Source organism: Talpa europaea, assembly GCF_964194135.1.
Source record: "Talpa europaea genome assembly, chromosome: 3".
Lineage (NCBI taxonomy): Eukaryota > Metazoa > Chordata > Mammalia > Eulipotyphla > Talpidae > Talpa > Talpa europaea.
Genome location: NC_140069.1, coordinates 108,998,404 through 109,012,021, shown reverse-complemented (window position 1 = coordinate 109,012,021; position 13,618 = coordinate 108,998,404). Strand labels below are relative to the sequence as shown.

Below are 13,618 nucleotides of genomic sequence, written 5' to 3'. Positions count from 1 at the left end.
GCATTCCAGGGGCTCATTGGTTCCTTCCAGGCACCATGCCTCCAATTTGGGCAGCTGCCCTTAGGTTCACAATGAGGCCTCATAGAATGCAAACCAGGCAATTAAGCTCCCAGTGGGGAAAACAGAGGAGAATGAACACATGATCTACAATTTTTTCAGAATTTTTCTGAAAAAAATCTCACAATTTTTCATTGAAATAAAAAATATATGTGCACTTAAGTACATATAACCTATGATTTAAGTAATATCATTTGTACAAAATTTAAAGCAATGCAACAATAAATGCATTTTCCTATCTCTGTGTTCTTCCTTCTGCTTAAAAACTTCCTTTTAGCTTTCTCTGCCTGAGACAATGCCACTTTTTCAAGAAGCTTAAACAGCACCTGAACATGGAGCCTGCCATGAGTGAAATGAGTTGCTCTTTCACCTGAGTTTTGTATAAGTATAGATAGATGATAGATAGATAGATAGATAGATAGATAGATAGATAGATAGATAGATAGATAGATAGATAGATAAATAGATAGATTGATGGATCACTAGATAGATTTTTTTTGTCTCCCACCATTGCTCCCACAATGGGGTGCATTTCTCACCTGCAGAAATCTACATTTTAGAATTGTGCATCAAAGTTTGCTGAATGAATTAACTGCTAGATGAGACATTGTCATCATATCTATCAATCACTTTTTCAGTTTTAACTATATGCCAATAAGTGTTTCACATGTCTTATTTAATTCTTACTTAACTACATAAGCCAGAGACTGCAATTATTCCCATTTTACAGATGAGGAAACTGAAATTAAACAAATTATAATAACTTGCCTAAGGTTACACAGTTAATGGGAAAAGGATTCCAATGCTGGACTGTCTGATTCTAACCCTATGCACTGAGCCACTAACTTATTTGCTGCCTTTGTTTACAACTCTGATAAGGTAATAAATAGTTAACAGAGAAAACCATGAATGACATAGTTCTTTTTTGCCACAGCCCTCTATCCTAAATTATTGCCATAAGACCTCAGAAGTAAATACAAGTATCTAAAATATCGCAAGACTGCAGCCCTCATCTTACCCTGGCCATATCCAACAGCTCTGGTTAACAATGATAGATTATGTTTATCATATATATTTGCATATTATTGCTATATAAATGACACCAGGAGCCACAGGAAAATATGGATAGTTCAACTTGAGCTTCTGTTAAATCCTTAAGACGTATTGTCAAAAATCAACACCCAAGGTACTAAAGAACTGTTGGTGACACGCCCTACACACCCGGGGAGCCGTGCCTTTGCAGGTGTTGCTGGCAAATACCACTGCGCTACAGAGCAGACATGACACAGACCTTCTGATCCCATCATTCATGACTGACACCCAGACTTCTCTTGACAATATTTCACTAGGGGAAAAGGGCACAAAAAGTCAATGCAGACAGATTCAGTGGACAAAATACCTTCTCGATCCTCTTCTAGTATTTGCTAAGTCTAAGTGGAATGAAATTATTCCAGAGAGAGTGCCTTATCATTTAGGGAGCCAGGCAGATACTTGAATATGAAATGGCATTGTCATAGCGAGAAGACTGTCATGTCTTACAAAGGCAGTTTCCTGAAAATATGTGATTTAAGGAATACTATGTGGTCTGCATATCATTTCAACCTCCATGATGAGCTATGTGAATGCCAAAATGGATAACCTTGCTATTCATAAATCCCTTAGTTGCAAATGAAGGAAATGAAAGTGCCGACAATCTGGGCTGCAAACCACAGGTATTGAGTATGTGACTTCAAGAGAGGTTAGCACTATGGAGAGCTGTGTGGAGATTTCTTGAACTACTAAACATAGAGCTTCCATATGATCCAGCAATCCCACTCCTAGGTATTTACCCAAAGGACACAGATACAGTAATTCCAAAGGGCACCTGCACCCCTATATTTATAGGAGCACTATTTACAATAGCTAAGCTATGGAAGCAACCCAAATGCCCAAAAATAGATGACTGGATCAAGAAGATGTGGTACATATACACCATGGAATATTACTCAGCAATCAAAAAAGATAAACACATGCAGTCTGCAGCAACATGGATGGAGCTGGAAGGGACCATGCTCAGCGAAATAAGCCAGAAAGAAAAAGAAAAATACCGGTTGGTCTCACTCATAGCAGGAATTTAGAAAACCTAAATAAGAGACCAGGAAAAAGACTAATCAATACAAAGTAAAAATCAAAATCACAAGCAACTATAAACCAGAGACACACTATGGAGGGGGGAGGGAGGGAAGGGGAAAGGAAAAACTAGAGTCAAAATAAGGGGGGAGGTGCAATTGTATGGGGAATATAACCAAATTGAAAATGCATGCATTGTGCAAAGATGAAAAAAGATGTAAGAATTATATAAAATAAAATATTTAAATTAAAAAAGAGAGGTTAGGAAATAACTTGCCATTTTTGAAAATCTTTGTGCCATTTTTGAAAATCTGCCATGATGAAGGAATCACTTGCCTGGTAATAACCATAAAAAATCAACAGGACTGAGTCACACAGTTGAATGGGAATGGCAATATGACTATTCAACTGTTTTTTGTGCTAATAGTACATAAGAGTTGGCGACTTTTGCAGATGACACTGAGTACTGAATAAACTGGCATTTGCTACACTCCATTATATGATTTCCTAAATTCAGAATAATCGCAGGCCTTCACACATGGGCTGTTGTCAACTGTTTTCATGGAAAACATTCCCAGATGTGCTGCAGGTAGTGTGATCCAAAAAAAAAAAAAAAAAGGCAACTAATCCTTTCTGCAATAACAATATGATTGGCATCCTTTATGGGCAGATAACTCATGTGATGCGAACAGCTTGAATTCATCAGGCAATTTTTCAACTATATACCACCTCCAGTTCCAGTTTAAAATATAAGCCAATCTAGGATTTTGTACACTAAAAAAACAACTTGATCAATCTGAATAGGAGGATCACTGAGGGCTCTTACAACCACAATTTTTAGAACTTCCTTTACGTAGTAACTTTGGTTATAAGGGAGCAGATAGTTCAAATAGCAGCACTTAAGTTTCTCTTCCTGGCTTGTAGATGAGCATTAAATTAAAAGAATGAAACAAAACACATGTGGTGTTCCACACCACATGTGTGATAAAACAATTAAAGGTGTTAGCTTATTCTTAGAAAACAGTCCCAAAGAAATACATTAACAGCACAGAATGCAAAGGCAACACTATGGAAGTTATTATTGAGTCTCCACGTTCCCAGGAAAGCAGCAATGTCTTATTTTTTTCAAATGTATATAATTCAACTCCACCAACAGCACTTTTCTTTGCAAGTAAGTATTTGATGCCTCTTTGCCATCTATAATTTTTTTTTTAGCTAAGCATAGGTCTGCATGTAAGCCAGCTGCTATTGCTCTATTTAATGTATTAGCAGTCTCAAAACCCAGTAACCATGAGAGTTCTGAAAAGAAACTGGAGAGACAACCCTTACAGTGGAAAGTTCTTTATATTAGGCATTAAACTTGCATACTTCTCTTGTCTCCTGTTGGAAAAATAGCTGGCACTGTGTCACCAGAGCAGGCACAAAGCTCATTTTGAAATGAGAATATCAGGGATAGCCTGAATGGGAAGAGAGATCACAGGACTGAAGTAGGGGCTTATGGATGACTCAGAAATTTCCAATTCATCTTCTCTTCCTTAACAACAGGAAAAAAAAAATGGTAGACTATCAGACCTCTTTTACACAATTCATACTCTCTGAATCCATGATCAGAGCATCAATGAAACGAAGCATGATACCTAGAATCCTAAAAGGAAGAGTCTCCAGGACTTGCTAAAAAATGTCAGGAGAAGTAAAGCTCCTGTTTGGTTTTTAACTCAAAATTGTCAGTGGCTAATAAGTATGGTTTTGATACCTACAGTAATATCTCCACAATTATTTATTATGAAAAAGTAAAGATTTAGACATTACCAAGGCAATAATGATAGATGAGCAAACTGAGTGTTTGTCTGCTTTTGAACAACCTTGTATATAACGCTTTTGACTCCAGAAAAACATTACCTTACCAGCGGACCTTAATAGCATTTCATTTGGTGAGCCTGCCTTTGCTATACTTTTTTTTAAAGATTTATTTATTTATGCATACAAGAGCTGGGGTACAGGACAGAGATGCAGGGGAGTGAGAGGATTCACCAGAGACAGAGTGGGGAACAGAGCAGGCAGAGAGACTGAAATACACTGCTGAGGGGAGCAGCGGGCGAGACAGGAGAGGTCTGCTACGCCATGTGGGTTTCTCCCTGGCCGGCAGGGGATCAAACTCGTGGGGATCGAACTCGTGCTGCAGAGGCTACAGATTGCCTCAAAGCGCAGTGCTTAACCCCATGCGCCACCAGGGAGGCCCTGATAAACTTCTCTATGACTCCTACTTTTAGATTTATATAATTTGAGGAATATGGCTTCTTGACCTAAGCCCTTAGTTTGTTTCCTCAGAACAAAAATACAATTTTTTATTATAAATGCAAATAGCATAATAACCAGATCCAGTTGGTATAATATTGATTTCCTTTTATACATTCTTAGTTAACCAAAAATAATTTGGAGAAATTGGTCTTTTTTAAAATTTTATTTTTATATTCCCCATACTATTGCAACCCCCTTATTTTGACCCCCATCTCTCCTTTCCCCACCCCCTCCACAGTGTCTCTCTGGTTCATAGTTGTTTTTGATTTTGATTTTTTCTTTTCTATAGTTATTCTTTTTTCCTGGCCCCTTATTTAGGTTTTCTAGACTGGAGAAATTGGTCTTAATGGTATTTAAAAAAAAAAAAAAACAACTTTTTTCAGATTCCTAAAAACCTAATCCAATTCCTTCTCTTATGTGTCATCACATTTTGGTGAAAAATTGGATTTGACTAATGAAAGACCTGAATTGCACAATTTCTTGTCAGTAGTGTTTGAGAATAGCTTCATTTTACCTAGTGGTGGCGGCCTGTTTTTTTTCCTTGAGGAAACAGAGATTAAAATATATATTTAAGAGTTCTCACTCATTGAAGGAATTAGTGAACAATCTAGAAATCACCATATCTGTGGATTAGTGCCTGAAGGAAATACATAATGGAGTGTAAGTGTCTCAGAGATGGGTACATACTTTGAATGTGAGGCATCAAAAGGTTTCCTAGAGTAGGAATCCTTGAATGAATTAGTTGAGCAGATAAATAGTAAAAGTCATTGTAAGAAGAATGAATAACATTCAAAGGCGTAAATCTGAGAACACTGTAAGTTGAGAAAACTACAGAGTTGTTTTGAAGGGGAAAATAATGGGACAATTGTGATAGACATTCAACAATATGTAACAATGGCTTGTTGAACAACTATTGCAGGTAAAGTCCATCCTAAATAACTCCCTCTTACAACTACAAAAAGAAAACAGACAAAATTATAGGGTCCAGTGGACTACTATGGTGGAGGATTATGGGTAGGCATGGTGTGGTAACATACATCTGAAGAGATGTGAACCTGTAACCATAAATAATATACAGACCTGTAATCCATATCTACCTCAATAAAATTGCATTAAAAAATATACTAACTTTAAATCATAGAATCTAATGGAAAACATAGTAGCACCTGGTTAAGACTGGCATCCTAAGCACTTCTTCCTGAGCCAAAAATATGTCAATGCAATGGATTAACTTGATAAGTTGCACTGAAAACATTACAAATCTTTGTCTGGATAATTTCAAACCACTCACAAATCGACACTCCAAGGTGTGTTCACACATTGACTATATGGCTGTATTACATGCTTCATGTGGAAAAGCTTCTGTTGAACAGCAGCCTTTCAGGCCCAAGGAAACAATAGGCTCTACCATAAGGTTATTTTGTTTCTCACATAAACCATAAAGCCAGATCTGATCATGGTACTTACAGTTTGCAACTTTCAACCTCCCAGTTAATATTTCCCAGTGGAGTCTTAGACAACTGTTATTATTCTGTGGATGGTCAATCAGTGAACAAATGTTTATGGAGTCACCTCAATGTATAAAATGAAAATAGAGGAAAAGTAGACTTGATAATAAGGAATGATTGTTCAGCATCCTCCATTCAAGAACGTTATGCCTTCAAAGATAAAGAAGACAAGCATGTTATAACTTGAATTATATCAATGCTACATTACAGTGAAAGGAGTGGCATATGCTGAGATGCCACTAAGAGCTTGGGCAGCAGGCTAGATTGAATAATGTGGGAAGCTGAGCATAGAGTTAAAATGCCTGAGACCAAAATCTACCTGCATCACTTATGAATTCTTCAGCAAGATCCCTGGGTGTCTGTGCCTGATTTCCTCAATCTATAAAATGAATGGCAGTATCTACCTCATACACTTTTTAAGTGGATCAAAGGAGATTATATATCTTTAACAGCTGCATCTAAATTGGAATCTAAAGACAGCAAACCACTTAATAATCCCTCTTTAACTTTAGCCACTGTTCGATTTCTGCAACATTTAGTGTTGCATTTGTTACCTCATCTTTTCCTAGTGTTCTCCTTTCTTCACTTGTATAATTTTAACTTAAACTCAGAAATGTACATTCCTCCACTCTGGTATATTCTTTATTTATATTGCCTGAATTTGCCCATTCTATTCCTTGTTTACCATCTGACAGTTCTCCCATTGCTGATTCCTCAAAAATTACTGATGGTGACCACAATTTAATCTGATTTTCTCCTAGAATTCAGAGCTGTAGGTAAATTCAATTACTATAATAATAAACTTTTTCTTTTGTCTTCTCTCTTACTCTGTTATGAGAAAACTTTTTCATGAGATTGCATTAGCATTTCTAGGTTAGGAAACATTCTCACTGAGAAAGAATAAGGGAACTATATGCACTGGGCAGTTATCTGGAACCAGTGGTTCTCTCCTTGCCATATCTTCTTTAGAAACATAATTTAAAAACAACAACAAAAATCATCCATCTTCACATTTGTGTTTAAGTCTTCCTAATCCTCACAGGCTCTTGCTGATCTTTTATGTTGGCCATGGGAATGTTCAGGGACCCGAAAATCTTTCCCTTGTCACTGCTTCTTTTAAGACTGGAATCCCCTAATGTAGCTTAGCAACCCAGTGGGTTATTTAGAAAGCTTGTCTTTTCTGTCTTCTTACAGCTATTCTGTATCATCTGCATTATTGGTGAAGTGTTTCTTTCTGAAGCTAGATGTCTTTTTAGAGTCTCTATGAGAAGCCTATTTCTACTTTTAAAACATTTATTTCTAAAGCATATGTAACTAGGTCCTGCATTTCCTTCCTCCACTCCTACTAATAATATAAATGAGTACTTTTCTGTAATATTTCACATTATTTCCCCATCATGAAATGGCTCTTTCATTATTTAAGATATGATGTCCAGTGAAGGAGTCTCCCCTCGTTCTTCATGCTTTGTCAGAGAAGACATAGAGCCAGCAGAGCAAGTCAGTAATTGTTTAGGTGCCCGGTTTTTAGACAAATGAGATCGGAAATGTCCAGCTGATAACTTTCTGAATCTCCCCTCACCGTAATGGTGTATTATGCTAAAAAGAAAGTCCCGACATAGCACTTAGGTAATCGATGGTGTCTACCACACACACTGCCATTATAGCTTCCTTTCAGCCTACCTGCATGTCTTTCTGTACTTCAAAATTCCCACACCCTCGGAGAGAACAGAAGTGATTAAAGGTGACAGCTGTGGAACTTGAAGTCAAAAGGCCTGATTTTAAACCTTGATTTTTGTCCCCATACTCTGATGGTATGATCATGGAACTCAATTTTTGTATCTTTAAAACAGAGATAATATCCATCATAACAGGTGGTCATGAACATCAAAGAAAAAATGAGACATCCACTACATTAGTAACTTGTTTTACCACAGAATAAATACATTTGTAAAATGAATACACCAAATGTTGAACTATGCTCTTCTCTAGAAATCAGGTTGGGGCGTGGGGTGGTTGAGGAGAGGGGAGGGAGATTTAAAATCTACTGATTTCTGTGGTGCCTACTTTTTATATCATCTTTGCTCCTATAATCTGAGGAAACTCATTTGAAAAGGAACAACTCACCATGATAAAAGTATTCTAACATCACTCATCTGCATTCCATGTGTTTTTAACATAATTCCAAACATCATAACTTGAACTTTATGATTATTCCATGCTATTCAACATAGGTGATACAATTGAGATTACACTTACCTCCTTTTTCGTGTTCAATCCTCATGCTTCAGTTCATCAAAGTGCCCCTTTTGGTTAGAGTAGGTTATATAGTCTCTTCATGAAACACACATACCAACTTACACACATACAGGTAACTGTCCTTAATAATTAGAGTTTTATTTTAACACACCACTGTCCCAAACATTCTATAGCTCCTAGTGCCCATTCCCATTGCAGGGAATCTTTTCATTATTGCCATTATTCTGTCTAGCTCATTCTTTGTACGGCCTGTTTGTTTGTAAGTTGTGCTCAGACATCCTGGAGAGGAAGACATGAAGCCACAGAATCTCTCAGTCAAAAGACAAGAACTTTTTTCTTAAGCAGCTTCTCATTACTTGTACCCTCTGGGAGAAGAAAGTTTCACCATTTTAAGATCCTTTCATTGTGGTTCCTAGCTGCCAGAATATAATATCTCTGGGCATCTTTCATTCTCTGCCTCCCTGAGGGAATCAGGTCTTGATAAATAGAACTTGAAGATGAGAAAACTCTAGCATCAAAAAGAGATGGCCTCTCGATGCTTCCCAGAAGGTCCATAATCAAGTGCAGCCTACACACAGACAGGGATCTCTCATCACGTCTGCCACAGTGGTACAAAAATTCAAAGGAAGCTAGGTACTCAGTCTAGAAGTAATGACAGTATGGGCTCAGTGCCATCTTATTTCAGCTAAGTAAACAAGCAATACCAGTATGTTCAAATAAATCAGTATAGAACATTTTGTCTCCTGATTCTGATAAAAGAACAAATAAATGGTGGACCAGCCTTCATCCATCCTCCCACCCATCCACTCATTTCTATTCACCCATATCCTAGAATATTTGTTAAAAATGTCTTTACCAAACGCAATAAAGATCTGGGCTCTACATTTGCATTGTATTGCATGCTAAATGTCAGGTTTTCTAGTTGTTCTATTTGTAGCTAAGTGAGAGGCCTCAGGATTTGAAAAGATATAGACAACATTTTTGCTAGCTCTGGGCTATATCAAGTGTTGGTTTTAATAGCAGGCTAGATCTCAAAAAACATGCTGTGTAGCTGTATATGAACTTGGCTATTGGTTTCCTTTGCCAAATGAAATGATGATTAATCAGGACTCAGATGTCAGTTGCTTTATGTTACTTGTGCTCTTTGCTAACAGCTGCCTCTTTCAAGCTGTGATTCCTACATGTCAAATATAAACCTGAAACCACAATTTCCAGTAGGAAAATTTCAAAGTATTCATGGAGTGTACTGGAATATTCAATGTTGTTTCTGATTGAAGTCCACTTAGTATGTTATGTAACTAAAATCAGTATAGAGATTGATGCGTTTGGAATATATAGGTAACAAGGAAAAATGAAAGCAAATGCATCATTAGATGCACATATAATCTATGTAGATATTTTTCAACATACATTGATGCAGTTAATTATTTTCAATAAGCGAGTGTCACTTTCCTTTTTTATTTTGCAATAGATAAAAGCAATGAAATAGTTTTGACAAGTGAATTATAAGAAATTTAATTTTTTTCATTCAGAATAAGATTTAAACATTTTCTTTTTTTTTTTTTTTATAGAGGCATGTTTTATTTATTTGTTTGTTTGTTTGTTTTTGTTTATACATGCACTGGGTACATTCAGAAGCGCGGGAGGGTGAGAGAATTCACCAGATCCAGAGCAGAGAGCAGAGCAGGCAGAAGGACCGAAGTACACTGCTGAGGGGAGCAGCGGGCCGCAGGAGAGGTCTGCGCGCCATGTGGGACCCTCCTCTGGTGGCCGGGGAGCAGCCAGGGATCGAACCGGCGCCGCAGAGGCCGCGGGCAGCTTTGCAACCCAGTGCTCAACCACTGTGCCACCGGGGAGGCCCAAGATTTAAACATTTTCAACAGTGATTCTTTCTTAACAGAAATGTGTATGCTTTCTTATATAGTCCAAAGCAGAAACAAATTCTTAAAAAGAAAAAAAAAAAAAAGAAGAAAGCAAGTGTTAATTAAGCTTTTCAGAAGTTTAGAAAAGTATATGCCTAAAATTTTTAGTGGACCAAATAGAACTGATTTTTTTTGGCTTAACCTAGATAATAAATGTCTAATTTGAACTGTCCATGTGGCATACAGTTCCCAAATTAAACTCTTTCAGAGACTGCCATTTTTAGCAAAAGAGGGGGAAGTGAGAATTAGACAACACCCAGGCTCTTTCTATACAACTGCAGCCAAGTTGTCTAAAAACCGAGTTTGGCCTATTCGCTGTGGTTTATTATTTGATTGCACCATAGCGAGACCCCCAGACACTTAACAGCAACTCACTGAGGACTTGTGAACAAAACGGATCCTAGTCCCAGCTTTGGACAGAGTGTAGGCGAGAGAGATTTCTGTGTTATTTCTCTATTAGGTCCTTTCCCAAAGCATAAACAAACAGCTTTGAAGCTGCTTCTTAATACCCACGATACAGTGTCCAAGGAAGCATCTGGAAAAGGTCCAGGAAAGTTTAGTGACCTAGCAGTGGAAAAGCAGCTGAGAAAAAGGTCTGATGTTACTCCTTTTTCAACTCCAGTCATTTACTTCTGAGTTTCTAAACCAGGTACTTCCCCTTTCTTGCTCCCCCATCCAGGTGGCAAACCTGCTAAGGCTCTTCCAGATTCCTCAAATAAGCTACGCATCCACCAGCGCCAAACTGAGCGACAAGTCACGCTATGATTACTTTGCCAGAACCGTGCCCCCCGACTTCTATCAAGCCAAAGCCATGGCCGAGATCTTGCGTTTCTTCAACTGGACCTACGTGTCCACAGTTGCCTCGGAGGGTGACTATGGAGAGACAGGGATCGAGGCCTTCGAGCAGGAAGCCCGCCTGCGCAACATCTGCATTGCCACGGCGGAGAAGGTGGGGCGCTCCAACATCCGCAAGTCCTACGACAGCGTGATCCGCGAGCTGCTGCAGAAGCCCAACGCCCGCGTCGTGGTCCTCTTCATGCGCGGAGATGACTCGCGAGAGCTCATTGCTGCAGCCAGTCGAGCCAACGCCTCCTTCACTTGGGTGGCCAGCGACGGCTGGGGCGCGCAGGAGAGCATTGTCAAGGGCAGCGAACATGTGGCCTACGGCGCCATCACCCTGGAGCTTGCCTCGCAGCCCGTCCGCCAGTTCGATCGCTACTTCCAGAGCCTCAACCCTTACAACAACCACCGCAATCCCTGGTTCCGGGACTTCTGGGAGCAGAAGTTCCAGTGCAGCCTCCAGAACAAGCGGAATCACCGGCGAGCTTGCGACAAGCACCTGGTCATCGACAGCAGCAACTACGAGCAAGAATCCAAGATCATGTTTGTGGTGAACGCGGTGTATGCCATGGCCCACGCCCTGCACAAAATGCAGCGCACACTCTGTCCCAACACCACCAAGCTTTGCGACGCTATGAAGATCCTGGATGGCAAGAAGTTGTACAAGGATTACTTGCTGAAAATTAACTTCACAGGTAAGCAAAAGGGTTTTAATCCTCTCCTATGATGTAAACAGGTAGAATCAAATATTTCTGCCACCCACCTGGAAGTCATTATTTGAGCTTCACGAAGGGACTCAAACTGTTAAACAAATATTCCAAGATGTAATGTGGGGTGGCTCTTAGATGGTCTTTTTCAGTTACTATCTAGGCTGGTTCACATCATGAAATTAAAAGCTCCCCTTAGGCTAGACTGGCCTGTGGTAGCTGCTTATATTCAGGCCACACTGTATTTGCTCCCCCCCCTTTTTTTTTTATTCAGCTGTATGATATGACACCTGCGATATGAGCATTTAATCTTTTGTAGCAGACATGGCAGCTCTCTAAGCAACATGAACTTCCAACTCTGCCTTGTGAGTGATTTGAGCAAAATAATCTCACAACTTTCACAGTGGGTGAGAGAAGAAAGTCAGTTTTCCCAGAGCCTAATTAGAGGAGGAAATGGAAAGATACTCAGACAATGGTGATTTCCAGGCATTTAAGTTTATTTTTCCTGTTACACAGAAACATTCCCATGACAGTATTAAGAGCTTAGGATTTTTTCTCAATTATGCTATAAAATGAAACTGTTTTACTGTGAGTATGAATATAAGCAAATTTAAGATTGGTGGAAGTCATTCTGATACAGTAGTGAACAAGCAAAGGTGTATTCAAAGTGACTTTTGCTGCCTCTTCATTAATTTCTAAATATAGCTTTGCATTTTATTACATTACTAACCTATAAAAAATGCAAAGTCTTTATTAAGTATATGTGATAACACATCATAACATATTAAATAGTTTTATTGGACACCACAGAGTTTGATAGCAAAAATATCACAAAGATAAAATGCTTTCATTTGCATAAATCGCTAATAATCTCCCATGCCACCGGGGCATCATTCTGGTCTACATAGTCCTTACAATTGATTTATCATCTAAGATGTGAAAGTCTGTAAGTGCAAACCATACTATCATTGGAACAAGAAGCACTTCTCACATCGCAGTTACAGATGATCTTTCGGAAACCAAATGACCTGAAAAATCACTAGGAGTATTCAGAGAGGCTCCCATGATCAGTGATTCCTATTCTAGAATCCAAACCCCAAAACCAGTCTTGAAATAAACACAAAAATTACTGGCTACATTTTTGCATATCTTTTCTTCATTCTACACATACTGCTTCCATCACTGGAATACTCTTAACCCCACCTCACCTGCCCTATATATTGTTGTATTGTAAAACTCAACTTTTTTGATATCGCCTTTAGAAAGCATTCCTTGAACTTCCCAAACTGAGATAAACACTCCTCTTAGTTTTCCATATCATTCTGGGATTTTGCTTTCCCTCATACCTCATCTAAATCCACCAAAAAGTTGGACCAATGGCTTTATTACTACTTAAGAGTCAGAATCCATTTACCATCATTTTAACTGCCACCCTCGTCCAAGCCACCAATCTCTCTAGCCTACATTTCTATAATCTCCTACTTGCTACTTGATTTTTTCTTGCTCACCAGCAACTCAGCCTCCACAACTCACTCCTTAGATAACAAACAGCCAGGATGTTCTTTCAAAACACAAAAGAGCAAGTTACTCTTCTACTCAAAAGCCCTTAGGGAGTTTCTCCATTTCACTCTTGATAAAAGTCAAAATCCTTAGAAGGGCCTATGAAGTCCTCCCCCTTCTGCCCCCTCCCTACCTGTTTCTGCTCTCCTGTCACACCTTTTTCTCTCCCTCCTTCTCACTTCACTGCAGCTACTCTTGTTTCGGAACTTTCCACTGTCTGGACTCTGATAGTAGATATCTCCAGATACCCCCAGAACTAATTAATTCTCTTACTGCCTTCAAACTGCTACTTAAATGTTACCTTCTCGGTCAGGCCCACCTTGGCAATCCTTCTTAAAATTGCAATGCACTGCCTCCAGCC

The 13,618-nt window shown here is 38.9% G+C and overlaps 1 protein-coding gene across 1 annotated transcript in view; it reads left to right on the top strand.

The window, feature by feature from the left end:
• The window catches only part of GRM3 (glutamate metabotropic receptor 3), a gene marked incomplete at both ends in the record, with an annotated part of 84,406 nt that overhangs the window by 7,467 nt on the left and 63,321 nt on the right, over positions 1-13,618 (top strand). The window contains one exon of the mRNA XM_084230359.1: positions 10,830-11,685. Within this exon, the coding sequence (XP_084086485.1) occupies positions 10,830-11,685 (856 nt within the window). The remainder of the gene's footprint in view (positions 1-10,829; positions 11,686-13,618) is intronic.